The sequence below is a fragment of the Talpa europaea genome, assembly GCF_964194135.1.
Source record: "Talpa europaea genome assembly, chromosome: 1".
Taxonomy (NCBI): domain Eukaryota; kingdom Metazoa; phylum Chordata; class Mammalia; order Eulipotyphla; family Talpidae; genus Talpa; species Talpa europaea.
Window position 1 is genome coordinate 154,410,199 of NC_140073.1, and position 14,982 is coordinate 154,425,180.

The 14,982-nt window shown below is 52.7% G+C and overlaps 1 protein-coding gene across 1 annotated transcript; it reads left to right on the plus strand.

Annotated features, from left to right (window-relative positions):
* Positions 1-849: 849 nt before the first annotated feature.
* LOC311167159 (intestinal-type alkaline phosphatase-like) lies at positions 850-14,642 on the plus strand (the record flags this gene model as incomplete). The annotated part of the gene is made up of 10 exons (XM_084227991.1): positions 850-1,027; positions 1,134-1,249; positions 1,416-1,590; positions 1,659-1,831; positions 13,122-13,256; positions 13,349-13,421; positions 13,543-13,677; positions 13,771-13,962; positions 14,156-14,269; positions 14,362-14,642. Exons 1-10 carry the CDS (start codon positions 880-882, stop codon positions 14,640-14,642), a joined length of 1,542 nt encoding a protein of 513 aa, XP_084084117.1. The 5' UTR covers positions 850-879.
* Positions 14,643-14,982: the final 340 nt, after the last annotated feature.

Genomic DNA, 14,982 nt, shown 5'->3' on the forward strand with positions numbered 1-14,982 from the left:
CCTGCTTGTGACGGTTTGGGGCGCTACACCCTGAAGTATTACTGTTTTGCAGCGAAGCCGGAGGCCTCACTGGACTCCTTATCGAGACCTACGGACGAACAGACTCACCCTGGCTTCCAGCTGCCCAGGGAGCAGAGGGCAACCTCAGGTACAGGGCAGTGGGCTCCGCCCTGCGCGTCCACCCCGCCACACCACACACCGCGCGCGCACGACAAGGCCTCGCAGCAGAGTCAGATACTGGCGAGTCGAAGCCCAGCTGTTGTCACCACAAACCCAGGTGCTCGCTCAGCACGAGCACAAGGGCACAGTCCCGGGGTGCCCTCTAACCCAGCACATCCCCCACCCAGGCCAAGCCTTGACCCGTGCTGTGCGCCTCCCACCCTCCTCCTTCAGCCCCCAGAGCCCGCCTGGCCAAGCTGGGTTTCAGGAAATGTGGAGGCAGGAGGCTCGGCTTGCCCGCACCGTCACCACATTGGGAAGGCAGCTCAGCCAGGAGGCCTCGGGCCCAGTCCCCCCCCCAGCCGGGGACACAGCTGGAGTGATCCCGAGCGGGAAGCACCTGGCTCCACTCACTCAGCCGGCTCCTCACTTCCCTCCTGCGGCCTGGACCAGAGGTCACATGACCCGGGGGTAGGGTGGGTGCCCGGGTAACCGGCAGAGACATGAGCTTTTAAAGCTGGAAAAAACCCTCCCTCCGCGCAGCCAGTGCTTGTCCTGCCGCTGACACCCGGGCGTCCAGGTCTTGCACAAGCGCAGCCACCATGAGCCAACCTGGCAGGACCTCCTGAGGCCGCCGCTGCTGAGCCCGGGCCTGCAGCCCCGCACCCCCACCGCAGGTAAGAGCTCACCTTCCAGCCCGAGTCAGGGGCACCCCGAAAGATGACCCGGCCTCCACGCACCCCTTGGCCGGCGGGGGAAGAAGACCCAGCCTTCTGGAACCGCAAGGCAGCCCAGGCCCTGGATGCAGCTAAGAAGTTGCAGCCCACGAAGAAGGCGGCCAAGAACCTCATCATGTTCCTGGGGGACGGTGAGTGTGCCAGGCCGCCCCACCCCACACCCCATACCCTGGCAGACAAGGCCGCCTGTGGACACAGCCTGCCCCAGGCCCAGCCCGACACGGTTCTGCTCCGCAGGCATGGGGGTGTCCACAGTGACGGCCGCCCGGATCCTGAAGGGGCAACTGCAAGGCAAGCCGGGGCCCGAGACGCCCCTGGCCATGGACGGCTTCCCCTACGTGGCTCTGTCCAAGGTAAGGGCTGGGGCCCCGGGGAGCTGCACCCCAGCAGCGTGGGGAGGTGGGGGGTGGGGAGCCGGGCAGGAGGGAGATGCCCAAAAAGGGCGGGTCAGTTCCAAGAGTCTCAGGAAACGCGGCCACCCCCAGGGCCAGGGGACCTGAGAGCATTCTCTGCCCCCAGACCTACAACGTAGACAGGCAGGTGCCCGACAGCGCGGGCACAGCCACGGCCTTCCTGTGCGGGGTCAAGGCTCACTTCCAAACCCTCGGCGTGAGCGCGGCCGCCCGCCACGGCCAGTGCAGCACCACCCGGGGCAACGAGGTCACCTCCGTCATGTACCGGGCCAAGAAAGCAGGTCGGTGGCCGCTGGGGGCAAGGGAGGGCCCGGGGCCTCGGGGCCAGGCTGACTTCTGCCTCCCCCAGGGAAGTCCGTGGGGGTGGTGACCACCACGAGGGTGCAGCACGCCTCCCCGGCCGGCGCCTACGCACACACTGTGAACCGAGGCTGGTACTCAGACGCCAACATGCCCCAGGACGCCCTGCAGGAGGGCTGCAAGGACATCGCCCACCAGCTGGTCTACAACATGGACATCGACGTGAGACACAAAGGGGGGTGCAGGCAGGTGCAGTCCCTGAGGCCTGGCTGGGTCTGTGGGCATTTGGGGAGGGCGTGTGGGGAGGAGGGAAGAGGAGGAAGCCCTGGTGGGAGCTGGGCTGTGTGAACGGGGGCGGGGCCGGCCGGGCTCCAATCCACCTGCCCTCCCCTCTGCTCAGGTGACCCTGGGTGGAGGCCATAAGGAGGTTGCTGGAACCAGGAGACCCCGGGCCTCAGTTGCTGTTCTGGGCTGAGCCTCCGAGGGGCCCAGCAGTCACTGCAGAGCCATGAGGACACAGGAGGAGAAAATGCTTCTTGTCCCAAGTCGCCCAGGTACTCACATGGTGATCCCTTCAGCCCCCAAACCCTAACAGGATGGGCATTCAGGGGCCATGGAGGAAACTGGGGTGCAGAGCAACCCACACCCTCCCTGAGGCCATCTGGGCACCAGGCGTGGAGTGTGACAGGGAACACTGCGTCCCTCCCTCTGTCCTGGGAGGAGCCAAGCAAAAGGCAAACAAAATGTTATACAAGGTGATGCCAGGCCGCTGTGTTCTAGAAAGAAAAGCCACTAGTATGGGGGGGAGGGGAGCACAGGGTGGGCGAAGGGAGGGGGCAGGTCATTCAGCTCAGGGGTCAGGGAGGGGCTGCCTGGCCCAAAGACCAGGAAGGGAGGGCTCAGGACAGCAGCGCCAGGACCCTGAGGTCCGGCCACCAGGGGCCAGAGAGCCCAGCAGTTGGGGCAGAGAGGCCAGCGGGGGTGGGAAGGGAGCGAGCACCCCAGGGGTGGGCAGGGCCTCCAGGGGAGCTGGCTCTTTCTCCACAGCAGGTGGGCAGGAGGCCCTGAGCCGGGGGCACGGCAGGGCCTGCTCCTGGAGAAGCCCATCTGGCCGGGGCAGGGAGGCCTCTGCTCTGGCCCATGTGGGGGGAGGGACACAGCGGCCTCAGACCCTCAGCGAGGAGGGTCAGCACCAGCCTTCCTGTCTGGAAACATTCTGGAGCACCCACTCCCATAACCGCAGCTCCCGAGGGCCACAACCCCCACCCCACACACACACACACACACGCACACACACACAAGGTGTATTTGCATCCGGTTCTTCTACCCTGTGGAGATGCAGCAGGCGGACCTCAGGGGCCAACACCTCAGGACACAGCCCATCAGGGCCTCTGTCGGCCCTCCCCACCCCACCCCGAGTCTGAGGGCTACCCCAGTGCCCCAGCCTGCAGCCCATCCTGGCTCCCCCCAATAGTAGAACCCCACCTAACATCTACCCCAGCCCTGCACCCCCACATCAACAGGCTGTGAGGCAGCCTGGCATATCAACTCGTGTCCTTTAAGGGGGCCCTCTCCCATGCACCCCTGCGCCCCTACACCGAGTGTCCCCCTCCTGCAGGTCTTCCTGATGAGAGCTGGGTGCTGGAGCGGATGCTGTTCAAGGTGTTCTCTAAATCCGTCTTTTCATGGATGTCAAACTGCCAGGCATTGGGACAGGGGCTCAGGGCACCCCACCTCCTCCTCCCTGTCACAGCCCAGGCGTCCAGATTGCCCACCACCACACCACGTCCTGGCAGAGGCGGGGAGAGTGGCCTGAGAAAAGAGCCCCCCAGCAACCCCCCAAGGGAGAAAGGTCTAGGACAGTAGGTGTGGGCACAAGGGGCGAGGAGAGCAAGCTAATTGCCTGATAAAAAGCAGCAATTAATTAACCATGGACCTGCCCGGAAACTGGCCTTCTTGACCTTTAGCCAAGGATTTCCCTGGCACAGCAGGTGACGCTGGGGGAGAAGGCACGCTGGAGAAGGTCTCGGGGACCAGGAAGGAAGTCCGGGGTGGTAGTTTCTAGAGCAGGGTGCTGTGAGAACTGCTGCAAGGACAGAGGCTGGTCAGGAAGGGGGCCCAAGGGCTGATGGGGAGAGGCCAGGGCCGGGGAAGGCAGAGGCCCGTGCACCGGCCCTGGTTTGGGGGCACATAAGGGGCAGTGGGGCTGATTCAGAACCAGCAGTGGCTTTTCTTTCTTTCTTTTGTTTTAGGCTTGGCTACAACGACACGTGACAATGACTGAGCTATAGGAGGAGTAAACATGCGACATCGTCACAGTCATTTTCTGACCCCTTTATTTGCAAAATCAAACAACTGTAATTGATTGGATTAGAACCCTCAGTTACATGGAATCTCATCGAGCCGCCAACGTTCCTAAATACAGATGCTGTTTTTGAAAATAAAGGCAAATTACAAGAAGTTGCATCACATAAGAGATCAGAAAGGGCTGACATCCAGGGAATGTCCTCTTTTCTTCCTCTTACAGAAAAGTGAATGCACAAGCCAATTCCAATCCGAAAATGTGGCTGCTTTAAAAAAAAATGTTTGAACCCCACCTTCCCTTTCACCTTTTTAATGTTTACCGGTTTTTGAAAGTGTTTTATATTATCAAATTATCCCCTATGTGAATGTCCAGTATTTGTTTTTATTATTCTGACTTGCTTTACTACACACAATTCTCTCAAAATCCCTCCATTTTGTTGAAAATGGCTACACCCTCCTTTTCATGGCTGAATAGTACTCCATGGTGTGGATATACCACATCTTCTTGATCCCATTGTCCGTTGAAGGGCATTTAGGTTGTATGAACCCACGAGTGGGGTGCTGGACTGTGCGATATCTCCATTTTTAGTTTTTCTAAGGTAAATCCAGGTTGCTTTCCACCAAGGCTGCACCAGTTCCCATTCCCACCAACCGTGGAACTGATCTCCTCCTCCTCCACATCCCACCAGCGCTTGTTGGAGGTGTTTTTAATGAATGCCATTCTCACCCGTGTGAGACGGTGGCTCATTTGTGGTTTTAACTTGCATGTCCCTTACTGGAAGTGACGATGAATATTTTTTCATATCTTTGTGTTGGCCTTGTAGATATGCTCTTGGTGGTACTGTTTATTAATTGGGATAAGCAATCTGCTGCCCACTTGTTAATATCGGGTTGTTTGTTTCTTTGTTGTTGAATCGTTCAAGTTTTTAATAGATCTTAAATATTAACCCCTAGTTATATATTATGTAAATATTTTCTCCCATTCAATCGGGTGTCTTTTTAATAAACTTTTTATTTTCTTTCATTATATAAAAGCTTTTAAACTTGAAGTAATCCCAATCAGAAACCCTTGCCATGGGGGTCAAGTCACCAAAAATATCTGTCGTTGATACCATTGGAACATGTCACCAATGTTTTCTTCTATCACTGCAGGTCTTACATATAAATCTTAATCCATTTGGAGTTTTCGTGCGTGAAGCTCACAAGTGACCCAACTCCATTCTTTTATTTGTGACTTTCCAATCTCCCCAGCGTCATTTATTAAAGAGACTGTCCTTCCCCATTGCATGGTCATAGCTGCTTTGTCATGGATGAGGTGATGATATGTACGTGGATTTATTTCTGGACTTTCAATTCTATTCCATTGATCCATGTATCTATTTTTGTGCCAATATTGTGTTGGCTTAGTACTGTGGTTTTATAGTAAAATTTGAAGTCAGGTAACATGGGACTTCCATTCTCTCCTTTACTCTCAAGGCTCTTTTGCGATTTGAGGTCTTTTGTGGTTCATATAAATTTCAATGTTTTTGTTCAATTTCTTTTAAAAATATTGCTGGCATTTTAATGGGGTTGTGTTAAATTCAAATATCATTCTGGGCAAGATTGTCATTTTGATTATATTGGTGCTCCCCATCCATGAACATGGGCTGTCCTTCCATCACTGTCTGAGTCCTTTAATAAACATCTTGTAGTTCTCATTGTGTAGGTCTTTTAACTCCTTGGCTAGTTTAATTTCAAGGTATTACATTATTTTTGAAACAATTCTAAATGGAGTTATTTCCTTAATGTCTTTTGTTTCTTGTTCATTGTATATAAAAAACTATGGATTTTTTGTATGTTAAATTTTTTTAAAAAGATTTATTTATTTATGCATACAAGAGCTGGGGTACAGGCCAGAGATGCAAAGGGTGAGAGGATTCACCTGAGACAGAGCGGGGAACAGTACAGGCAGACTAACTGAAAAACACTGCTGAGGGGAGCAGTAGACGGGACAGGAGAGGTCTGCTTCGCCAGGGTTTCTCTCTGGCTGGCCGGGGATCGAACTCGTGCTGCAGAGGCTGCGGATTGCTTCATAGTGCAGTGCTTAACCCCTTGCGCCACCAGGAAGGCCCTATGTTAAATTTTTAACCTGCCACTTCACTATATTCATCTATTGTTTCTAATAACTCTTTGATGAAGTGTTTTGTATTTTCTGTATGTATTACCACATAGTCTGCAAAGAGTGATACTTTCAGTTCTTTTCCTACCTGGATTCCCTTTATTTCCTGTTTTTATCTGATAACTATGGTCAGAATCTGTAATACTAAATTAAACATAAGTGGCAAACATGAGCATCTTTGTCTTATTCCTAATCGTAAAGGGAAAGCTTTTTCCATCATCAATATATGTATTATATTGGTGTTTGGTTTCTCATACATGGCTTTTATTATATTGTTAGGTTCCTTCTAGTTCCATCTTGTTTAGAGTTTTTATGATAAATGGGTGGTGAATCTTGTCAAATGCTTTCTCACATCTAATGGCATTACCATATGATTTTTATCTTTACTTTCGTTGATATGATGTATTACATTGATTGCTCTACTTATATTAAGCCATCCTTATATCCCTAGAATAATTCCCACTTGGTCCTGGTGTATAATTGTTGTGATATACTATTGCATTTCATTTGCTAGTATTTTGTCGAAGATTTTTGCATCAATATTCATCAGAAAATTGGTCTATAATATCCTTGTGCTGTCCTTGTCTGATTTCAGTATTAAGGTAATGTTGGCATCATAAAATCTATCAGGGAGCTTTCTCTGTTCTTGTATTCTTAAAAACAATTTGAACAGCTGGCATTAGTCTTGAAAGAGTTGATAAAATTCACTTGTAAAGCTGTTTGATCCTGGGTTTTCTTTCTCTTTTTCAGCAGATATTTTATTACTGTTTCAATTTCCATGCTTGTGATTCGTTTGTTCAATTCATCCTGTTTCTTCCGACATTAGTCTTGGTAAACTATATTGACCTAGAAATGTGGCAATTTTTAACATTATCAAATTTGTTGGTATTTAGTTGTTCAAAGTAATTTTTCATCAACCTTTGTTTTTCTGAGCTATCTGTGGTGACTTCTCTTCATTTGGGTTTTAGTTTATTAATGTTTTCTGTCTTCTTTCTTTCTTGCTAGCCTCGCTAGAGGTTTGTCTGTTTTGCTTATCTTCTCAAAGAACAAGCTTTTAGATTCATTGATTTCTTTGCAGTCTTTTTTTTATCTCAATTTCATTTATTTCTACTCTTACTTTTTATTATTTCCATTCTTCTACTAACTTTGGACCTTATTTGTTCCTCTTTTTCAGGTTGCTGTGGGCATAGTATTAGATGGTTTGGGGTTTTTCTTGTGTCTTAATGTGGGCCTGTATTGCAATTATCTTCCCCTATAGGGCCCCTTTTGCTTCGTCCCATAGATTCTGTAACTTGAATCGCCGTTTTTATTCATCTCAAGGTATCTTTTTATTTCTGCTTTTGATTTCCTCTTTTAACCAATAGCTATTAAACAACATGTTGTTTAATCTCTATGTGTTCATAGTTTTTCCTGTTTCTTTTCTCCTTATACTTGATTTCTAACTTTATAGCTTATGGTGAAAGAGAATATTAGGCATAATTTTGATCTCTGTAGATTTATTGACAATTGATTTGTGCCCCAATATGTGGTCTATTCTTGAAAATGTTTCATGGGCACTAAAAAAAATGTGCTTACAGTTTTTTGGGGCAGAGTAGTTTTTGGGCTACAGTAGTTCTGTAGATATGTTAGACCTATTTGACCTAGCTTTAGGTCAAATTTAAGCTATTGTTCCCTTACTTTTTGTCTTGTTGATCTATTCTTTGTTGTAAGTGGAATATTAAAATCTCCTTGTATTATTGTGTTGCCAATATCTCTCTTTAGTTCTGCTATTAATTATCTAATGTTCACGGTGATTCATTCTGAAGTGCACGTATATTTATGACAGTTATTATTGTTTTATTAGACCCTTAGTCATAATGTTGTATATGTTTTTATCTCTTATTACATGTCTTAATTGAAAGTCTTATAAGTATAGCTATTCCCAGGTTGTTGTTTTTGCTTTGTTTTTTTAAAGATTTATTGTATTTATGTATGCATACAAGAACTGGGGTGTAGGCCAGAGGTGAGGAGGGTGAGAGGACTCACCAGAGACAAAGTGGGGAGCAGAACAGGCAGATCCACTGAAATACACTGCTGAGGGGAGCAGTGGGCGAGACAGGAGAGGTCTGCTGCGCCCTGTGGGCTGGCTCTCTTGCCAGGATTGAACTCAGGCCGCAGTGATGATTGTGTGATAGCGCTGAGACTTAACCCCTGTGCCACCAGGGTGGCACATCCTGCTTTGTTTTTTTGGTTGCCATTTGGTTGAGTAACTATCTTCCAGTCTTTAACTCAAGTCTGTGTTTGTCCTTGTTGGGAAGATAGGTTTCTTGTTTAGAACAGATGTTTGGGTGGGCTTTCTTTTGAAATCCACTCAATCACTCTACATATTTTGACGGGTGAATTTAAGACGCTATCATTTAGAGTGATTATTGAGACAGAAGCACTCATTGCCATCTTGTGCTTTTGTTTTTGGGGGGTTGTCTTGTCCTTTTATTTTTTATTTGTTGATGTCTTCCTCATATATTTTGCTTAGATTCTATTTCTACTGTGCTATGTGTTTCTGCTATTAGTTTTTGTTTGAGGGTTCTACTGAGGGTAGCATATGATGGGGCACATGTGAGCCACTGGGTGGCCTGGGGTCTGGCTGGTTCTGACAGGCCACAATATTACTTTCCTCCTCCTCCATGTTAAAGCAGTTTAGGTGTCTGTTGCCGCGATGTTCATTGTTCTGTTGTTTTATAATAAGCCCTTTAGAATTTCTTCCATGTGCAACTTCATCTTGACAAATTCTCTTAGTCTTTGTTTTTTAGTAAAATTCCTTACTCTTCCTTCTGTCTTGAGTATTAATCTTGCTGGGTAAAGGATGCTGGGCTGGAAGTCTTTTTCTTTTTGTACTCCAAATAGCAAATAAATAAATATCTCCTTCCTGTCTTTTCATGCTTCTATGGTTTCCATTGAGTCTAATTGGTGCTTCCTTAGAGATTATCTGTTTTTCTCTTGATGTTTTTATTTATTTATTTATTTATTTATTTATTTATTTATTTATTTATTTAAAAGATTTATACAAGAACTGGGGTACAGGCCAGATGCATGGGAGGGTGAGAGGATTCACCAGAGACAGAGCGGGGAACAGAACAGGCAGACTGACAAAGTACACTGCTGAGGGGAGCAGTGGGCGAGACAGGAGAGGTCTGCCATGCCATATGGGACCCTCGCCGGCTGGCCGGGATCCAACTGGCACTGCAGAGGCTTCAGACAGCTTCACAGCGCTGCGCTCAACCGCCTGCACCATGAGGGGAGGCCCCTCTTTATGTTTTTAATATTCTGTCCTTGTGATTGGCTTGCAATAGCTGTACCATAACGTGTCTTGGTGTATGTGTGTCTGGTATTATTTTGTTTGGAACTCTTTGGGCTTCTTGGCTCACAACATCTGGTTCATTTCCCAGACTGTGATGATTTTAAACAATTATTTCCTTAAATAAATTTTCGATGCCTTTCTGCCTCTCTTCTCCTTCTAGGACTTCCCACACATGGCTATTATTCTTCTTTAAATTGTTCCAAAGGGCTCTACTATTATTTTCAATTTTTTTATTCCCTTTTCTCCACATTGTTCTATATGTGTTCCCCAACATTGTGTTAGAGCTTATTAATTCTCTCCAGGTGTGAAAGAGGACCAGGGCGCAGGCGCCGAAGGCTCAGGTCCAGGGTCCATTCCTGCAGTGTGTGGGTACAGAGCTGTGGGGGGTTCTCAGCCATCCCCTCCTCTAGACCAGCTCCTCGGTCTTGGATCTTTCAGTCTCCTGTCTGCTTCCACTCTTGGCCATTCTGAGGACTAGATGTAGTGTGGGTACAGATTGTCAACATGGGGTCACAGGCCAGAAGTTGTTTTCTTCTCAAGCACAGAGTGGTCAGACTGTTTACTCTTGTTATTAGCAGATGCTTGAGCACAGGCTTTGTCAAGTGTTCCTTTGTTGCTCCAGGCCAGGCCTGGAGTGGGGGTGGCAGGTGTTTCGACAACGCCTGTCTCCAGTTCCCACAGTAGCCTCTTCTCTGAGGAGACATGGGTTATCCAACATGCTTTTCCACATGAATTCAGGCTCCGGCTGTCCTACATCGAGCGCCTCAGGCAGAAGCTACTCATCCTCGCTTGGAACCCCCACCCCTCTAGCTCTCCAACAGTGCAGCCGCCGTCCAGGGTGTCAACCTGCACACCCCTTATCCAGAGAAGTGCCACTTCTCAGGAGTCCCCAGCATTAGCATGTGCCTAAGCCAACAACGACAGGGGCTCTGCACAGCAGCCACCCCTCTTTATGGGTGACGCTGCCTGGTAACACCATAAACAGTTCACTGAAGGTTTCCCCGACCTCTTCCCACAGTTGTTCCTAGTAGTTCTGTGTTTGTCTGTTTTTCCTGTGGGGGTGGGGGTGGTAATTTGACTTGTTCTGCTGCAATCTAGGTGTCAACATGCAGAGGAGACCAGCCTAGCGGGTCCTCTGCCCCCGTATTACCAACTCAAAAGGAAGGTTTTTGTGCCCTTGAAAAAATGTTCCAGTTGTGATAAGAAGCACAACATGCAAATTTATCATCTTAACCATTGTTCAATGTACACTTTTTTTGAAGTGTTCACTTTAGTATCATTAATACAGTCGCCATGTAACAGATCTCCAGAACATTCTCCTCCTGAAGGGCTGACACTCTGATCCCTTTGCCCCTCCTCCCAGCCCCTGGCACCCACCACTCCATTTTCTGTCTATGCATTTGATCACGGAAGACAGAGAACATGAGTACAATTACTCAGCAGGGACACGCAAATATCCTTGAGCTGTGCCGCTTGCAGTTGTTTTGGCTCTGAACCAGAGGTATGATTATTGCCTGGGTGGACTGCTTTGGAACCCAGCCTGGGGCTACCAGAATTTCTTAATTCCTTATCTGAAGTTATACCTGTGGGTATATATAGCACGGGGAGAAAACAGACTCATCCTGGATTCCGGCTCCCAGTGCCTGGGAGCAGAGGTCACCTTCAAGTACAGAGCAGAGGACCCCTCCCCTACCATATAAATATAAATACACAGCCACCCCAATACAAATACACAGCCAAGCTGACACGGGGGGGGGGGGCTCCACAACTGGATGTGCCCCTATTGTCACCAGGGGCTTCATCCTTTCCCACAACCAAAGAAATTTGGGTCTAGCTCCTGGGAGCGCACTTCCAGCCCACTCCCCACCCCATGCCCAGGCCAAGTCCGGTAAGAAGGTAAGTGGGGGCAGTGGGAAGCAGCCACCCACGAGGAACCCAAAACCAGGCCCCTGACCCAGGCTGTGTTTTTCCTACCACCCCTTCAGCACCCAGAACCCACCTGGCCAAACAGGTTTTCAGGAACTGCTGAGCCAATGAGGTGAAGGAAGGAGAAAGTTCTTTCCCAACAAGATTCCACCAAACTGGAAGAGAACCCCATCAAGAATTGCAAGGGCTGGTCACCAAAAAGGACTTTGACCCCCCCCCCCAATCCCTACCCTGCCCTGGGGACACAGATGGGACCCTCCTTTTCCAAGACACCAGGATAGACTCAGTCAGCTACACCCACCCAAATCCCTTCAGGGAGGATGGATTAAATTCCCAGAGAACTGGGTGCTCTGGGTGGGTGCCTCAGGCACTGGGAGGGAACTGGAGACTTTAAAAACCAGGACAAAAGTATCATTAGATGTAAACTCAGGGAACTGGTCGGCAGTGGGCAGCCTAGTGTCCCAGCTGTTCCCAACTACCTCAGGCCCATCTCCCCGCCATGCAGGGCCTCCTGTGGCTGCTGCTGCCTCTGGGCCTGCAGCTTCCCATTGCTGCCATCTCGGTGAGGGAAGCTCCCTCCAGCCCCAGCCAGGGGGTATCCCCAAAGATGACCCGGCTTCCACGTACCCCTTGGCCGGCAGAGGAAGAAGACCCAGCCTTCTGGAACCGCAAGGCAGCCCAGGCCCTGGATGCAGCTAAGAAGTTGCAGCCCGTGGAGAAGGCGGCCAAGAACCTCATCATGTTCCTGGGGGACGGTGAGTGTGCCAGGCCGCCCCACCCCACACCCCATACCCTGGCAGACAAGGCCGCCTGTGGACACAGCCTGCCCCAGGCCCAGCCTGACACGGTTCTGTTCCTCAGGCATGGGGGTGTCCACAGTGACGGCCGCCCGGATCCTGAAGGGGCAACTGCAAGGCAAGCCGGGGCCCGAGACGGCCCTGGCCATGGACCGCTTCCCCTACATGGCTCTGTCCAAGGTAAGGGCTGGGGCCCCGGGGAGCTGCACCCCAGCAGTGTGGAGGGGCGGGGTGGAGGCTTTAGGGAGCCTGGCAGGAGGGAAGGTGCAGGAAGGGTGACCCTGAGTGGGGGCCCTGGGCATTGAGGACAGGCCCAGGCCTTGGGACCTGAGGACTCTGCTCCCCAGACCTACAGTGTGGACAGGCAGGTGCCAGAGAGTGGAGCCACGGCCACGGCCTACCTGTGTGGGGTCAAGACCAACCACCAGACCGTCGGCGTGAGCGCGGCCGCCCGCTACAACCAGTGCAACACCACCTGGGGCAACCAGGTCACCTCCGTCATGTACCGGGCCAAGGAAGCAGGTTGGTGGCTGGGTGGGGGCAAGGGCAGGGCCTGCGACCCCAGGGCCGGGATGACCTCTGCCTCCCTCAGGGAAGTCCGTGGGGGTGGTGACCACCACGAGGGTGCAAGACGCCTCCCCAGCCGGCACCTACGCGCACACCGTGAACCGAGAATGGTACTCAGATGAGGACCTGCCGGAGGACGCCCTGCAGGAGGGCTGCAAGGACATCGCCCACCAGCTGGTCTACAACATGGACATCGACGTGAGACTCCAGCGAAGCAGGGGTGGGATGGGAGAAAGCCAATGGGCCCCCCGCTGGGTATATTCCCTTGGGTTAGAGTGAGGCGCTGGGAGACATGGGGGGTGGCCCTGGAGGTTGAAGGCACCGCAGGGGACGGCCATTCCCACAGACCTGGTGGGAGCTGGGCTGTGTGAACGGGGGCGGGGCCGGCCGGGCTCCAACCCACCTGCCCTCCCCTCTGCTCAGGTGATCCTGGGTGGAGGCCGCAAGTACATGTTTGCCAAGGGGACCCCGGACCCCGAGTACACACAGGACCCCAGCCAGAACGGAGTGAGGAAGGACGGGCGCAACCTGGTGCAGGAGTGGCTGGCCAAGCGCCCGGTGAGGGGCTCGTGGGTGCGGGGGCACGGCAGGCACAAGGGCAGGGCTGCAGCCGGGGGGCTGTGCACTGAACCCGGTTCTCCCGGCCCCAGGGCGGCCAGTACGTGTGGAACCGCACGGCCCTCCTCCAGGCATCCCAGGACCCCTCTGTGACACACATCATGGGTACGACCCCCCGCACCCCAGCCCGTTTCCTGCCCTGGCTCCTGGGGGCCCTCACTGACCCACTGTCTGCAACCGTCATGGGTGCCCTGCTCCCCAGTGATTGCACCTCCCTTTGCCACAGGCCTCTTTGAGCCAAGAGACATGAAATACGACATCTTAAGAGACCCCAACCAGGACCCGTCCCTGATGGAGATGACAGAGGCCGCCCTGCGCCTGCTCAGCAGGAACCCCAAGGGCTTCTTCCTCTTTGTGGAGGGTGAGTGGGCGGGGCCCCTCTTGGAGCAGAAGCGGGAGGGAGGCTGGGCAGAGGGCAGGCTGGACCCCCCACCTCCCACCGACCTTCCTGCAGGGGGCCGCATCGATACAGGCCACCACGGCTCCATCGCATACCGGGCGCTGACGGAGACCATCATGTTCGACTCCTCCATCGAGAAGGCCGGGCAGCTCACGAGCGAGAAGGACACACTGACCCTGGTCACGGCGGACCACTCGCACGTCTTCACCTTCGGCGGCTACACGCTTCGTGGCTCCTCCATCTTCGGTAGGCCCCGGGGCAGTGGCAGGGCCCGTGTCCTCCATGGGGTGGATGGCAGAGACTGCTCTCTGTCATCTGTCCAGGGGGTCAGAGCCGCCCCTGCCGCTCAGGCTGCACGTCCCTGGCCATGGCCGGCCGGCTGAGCATTCAGGGCCCACAGGCTGTGGGCAGTGCAGTGACGAGACCCTCCTCTCTGCAGGGCTGGCTTCCGGGAAGGCCTCCGATGGCAAGGCCTACACCGCCCTTCTCTATGGCAATGGCCCTGGCTATGCTGCCCATGGCTCCAGGCCGGATGTCACCGAGGCCGAGAGCAGTGAGTACTGTGCCCGCCCCGATGGGGGTGGGGAGGCCTTACAGGATGTGGCCTTGCCCCCCCTCCTAGCCTAATCCTCACTCTCTGGCCAGGTCACCCCACCTACATGCAGCTGGCGGCCGTGCCCCTGTCTTCTGAGACCCACAGCGGAGAGGACGTGGCCGTGTTCGCGCGGGGCCCGCAGGCGCACCTGCTGCACGGGGTCCAGGAGCAGCACGTCCTGGCCCACATCATGGCCTTCGCCGCCTGCCTGGAGCCCTACACCCACTGCGGCCTCCAGGGCCCCACCGACGCCGCCCTGCCTGGGCCCGCAGGCGGCCTGACATCCCTGGTGCTGGCGGCTGGAGCGCTGCTGCTGGTTCTCACACCCTGATCGACCCCGGGCCAATTCCTCAAAGTCCCGCTTTCCCTGTTCAGAGGAACGGGGAAGGTCTGCCTCACCCAAGCCCCCACCCCGGCCCCTTGGCAGGACCGTCCCAGCCTCCTAGTAAAGGAACCTGAATCCTCAGACCCAGATGGAGCCCCAGGCTCCCGGCTACCTGTGACCCCGCAAGAGGCCTTTCTCTGGGGAGGCAGATGGCTCAGGAGGCACAGGGCCTTGGACACAGTGTCCAGCCTGACCCTCCCAGGGGCCCAGCAGTCACCGCAGAGCCACGAGGACACGGGATGGAGAAAACGCTTCTTGTCCCAAGTGGCCCAGCTGCTCACATTGC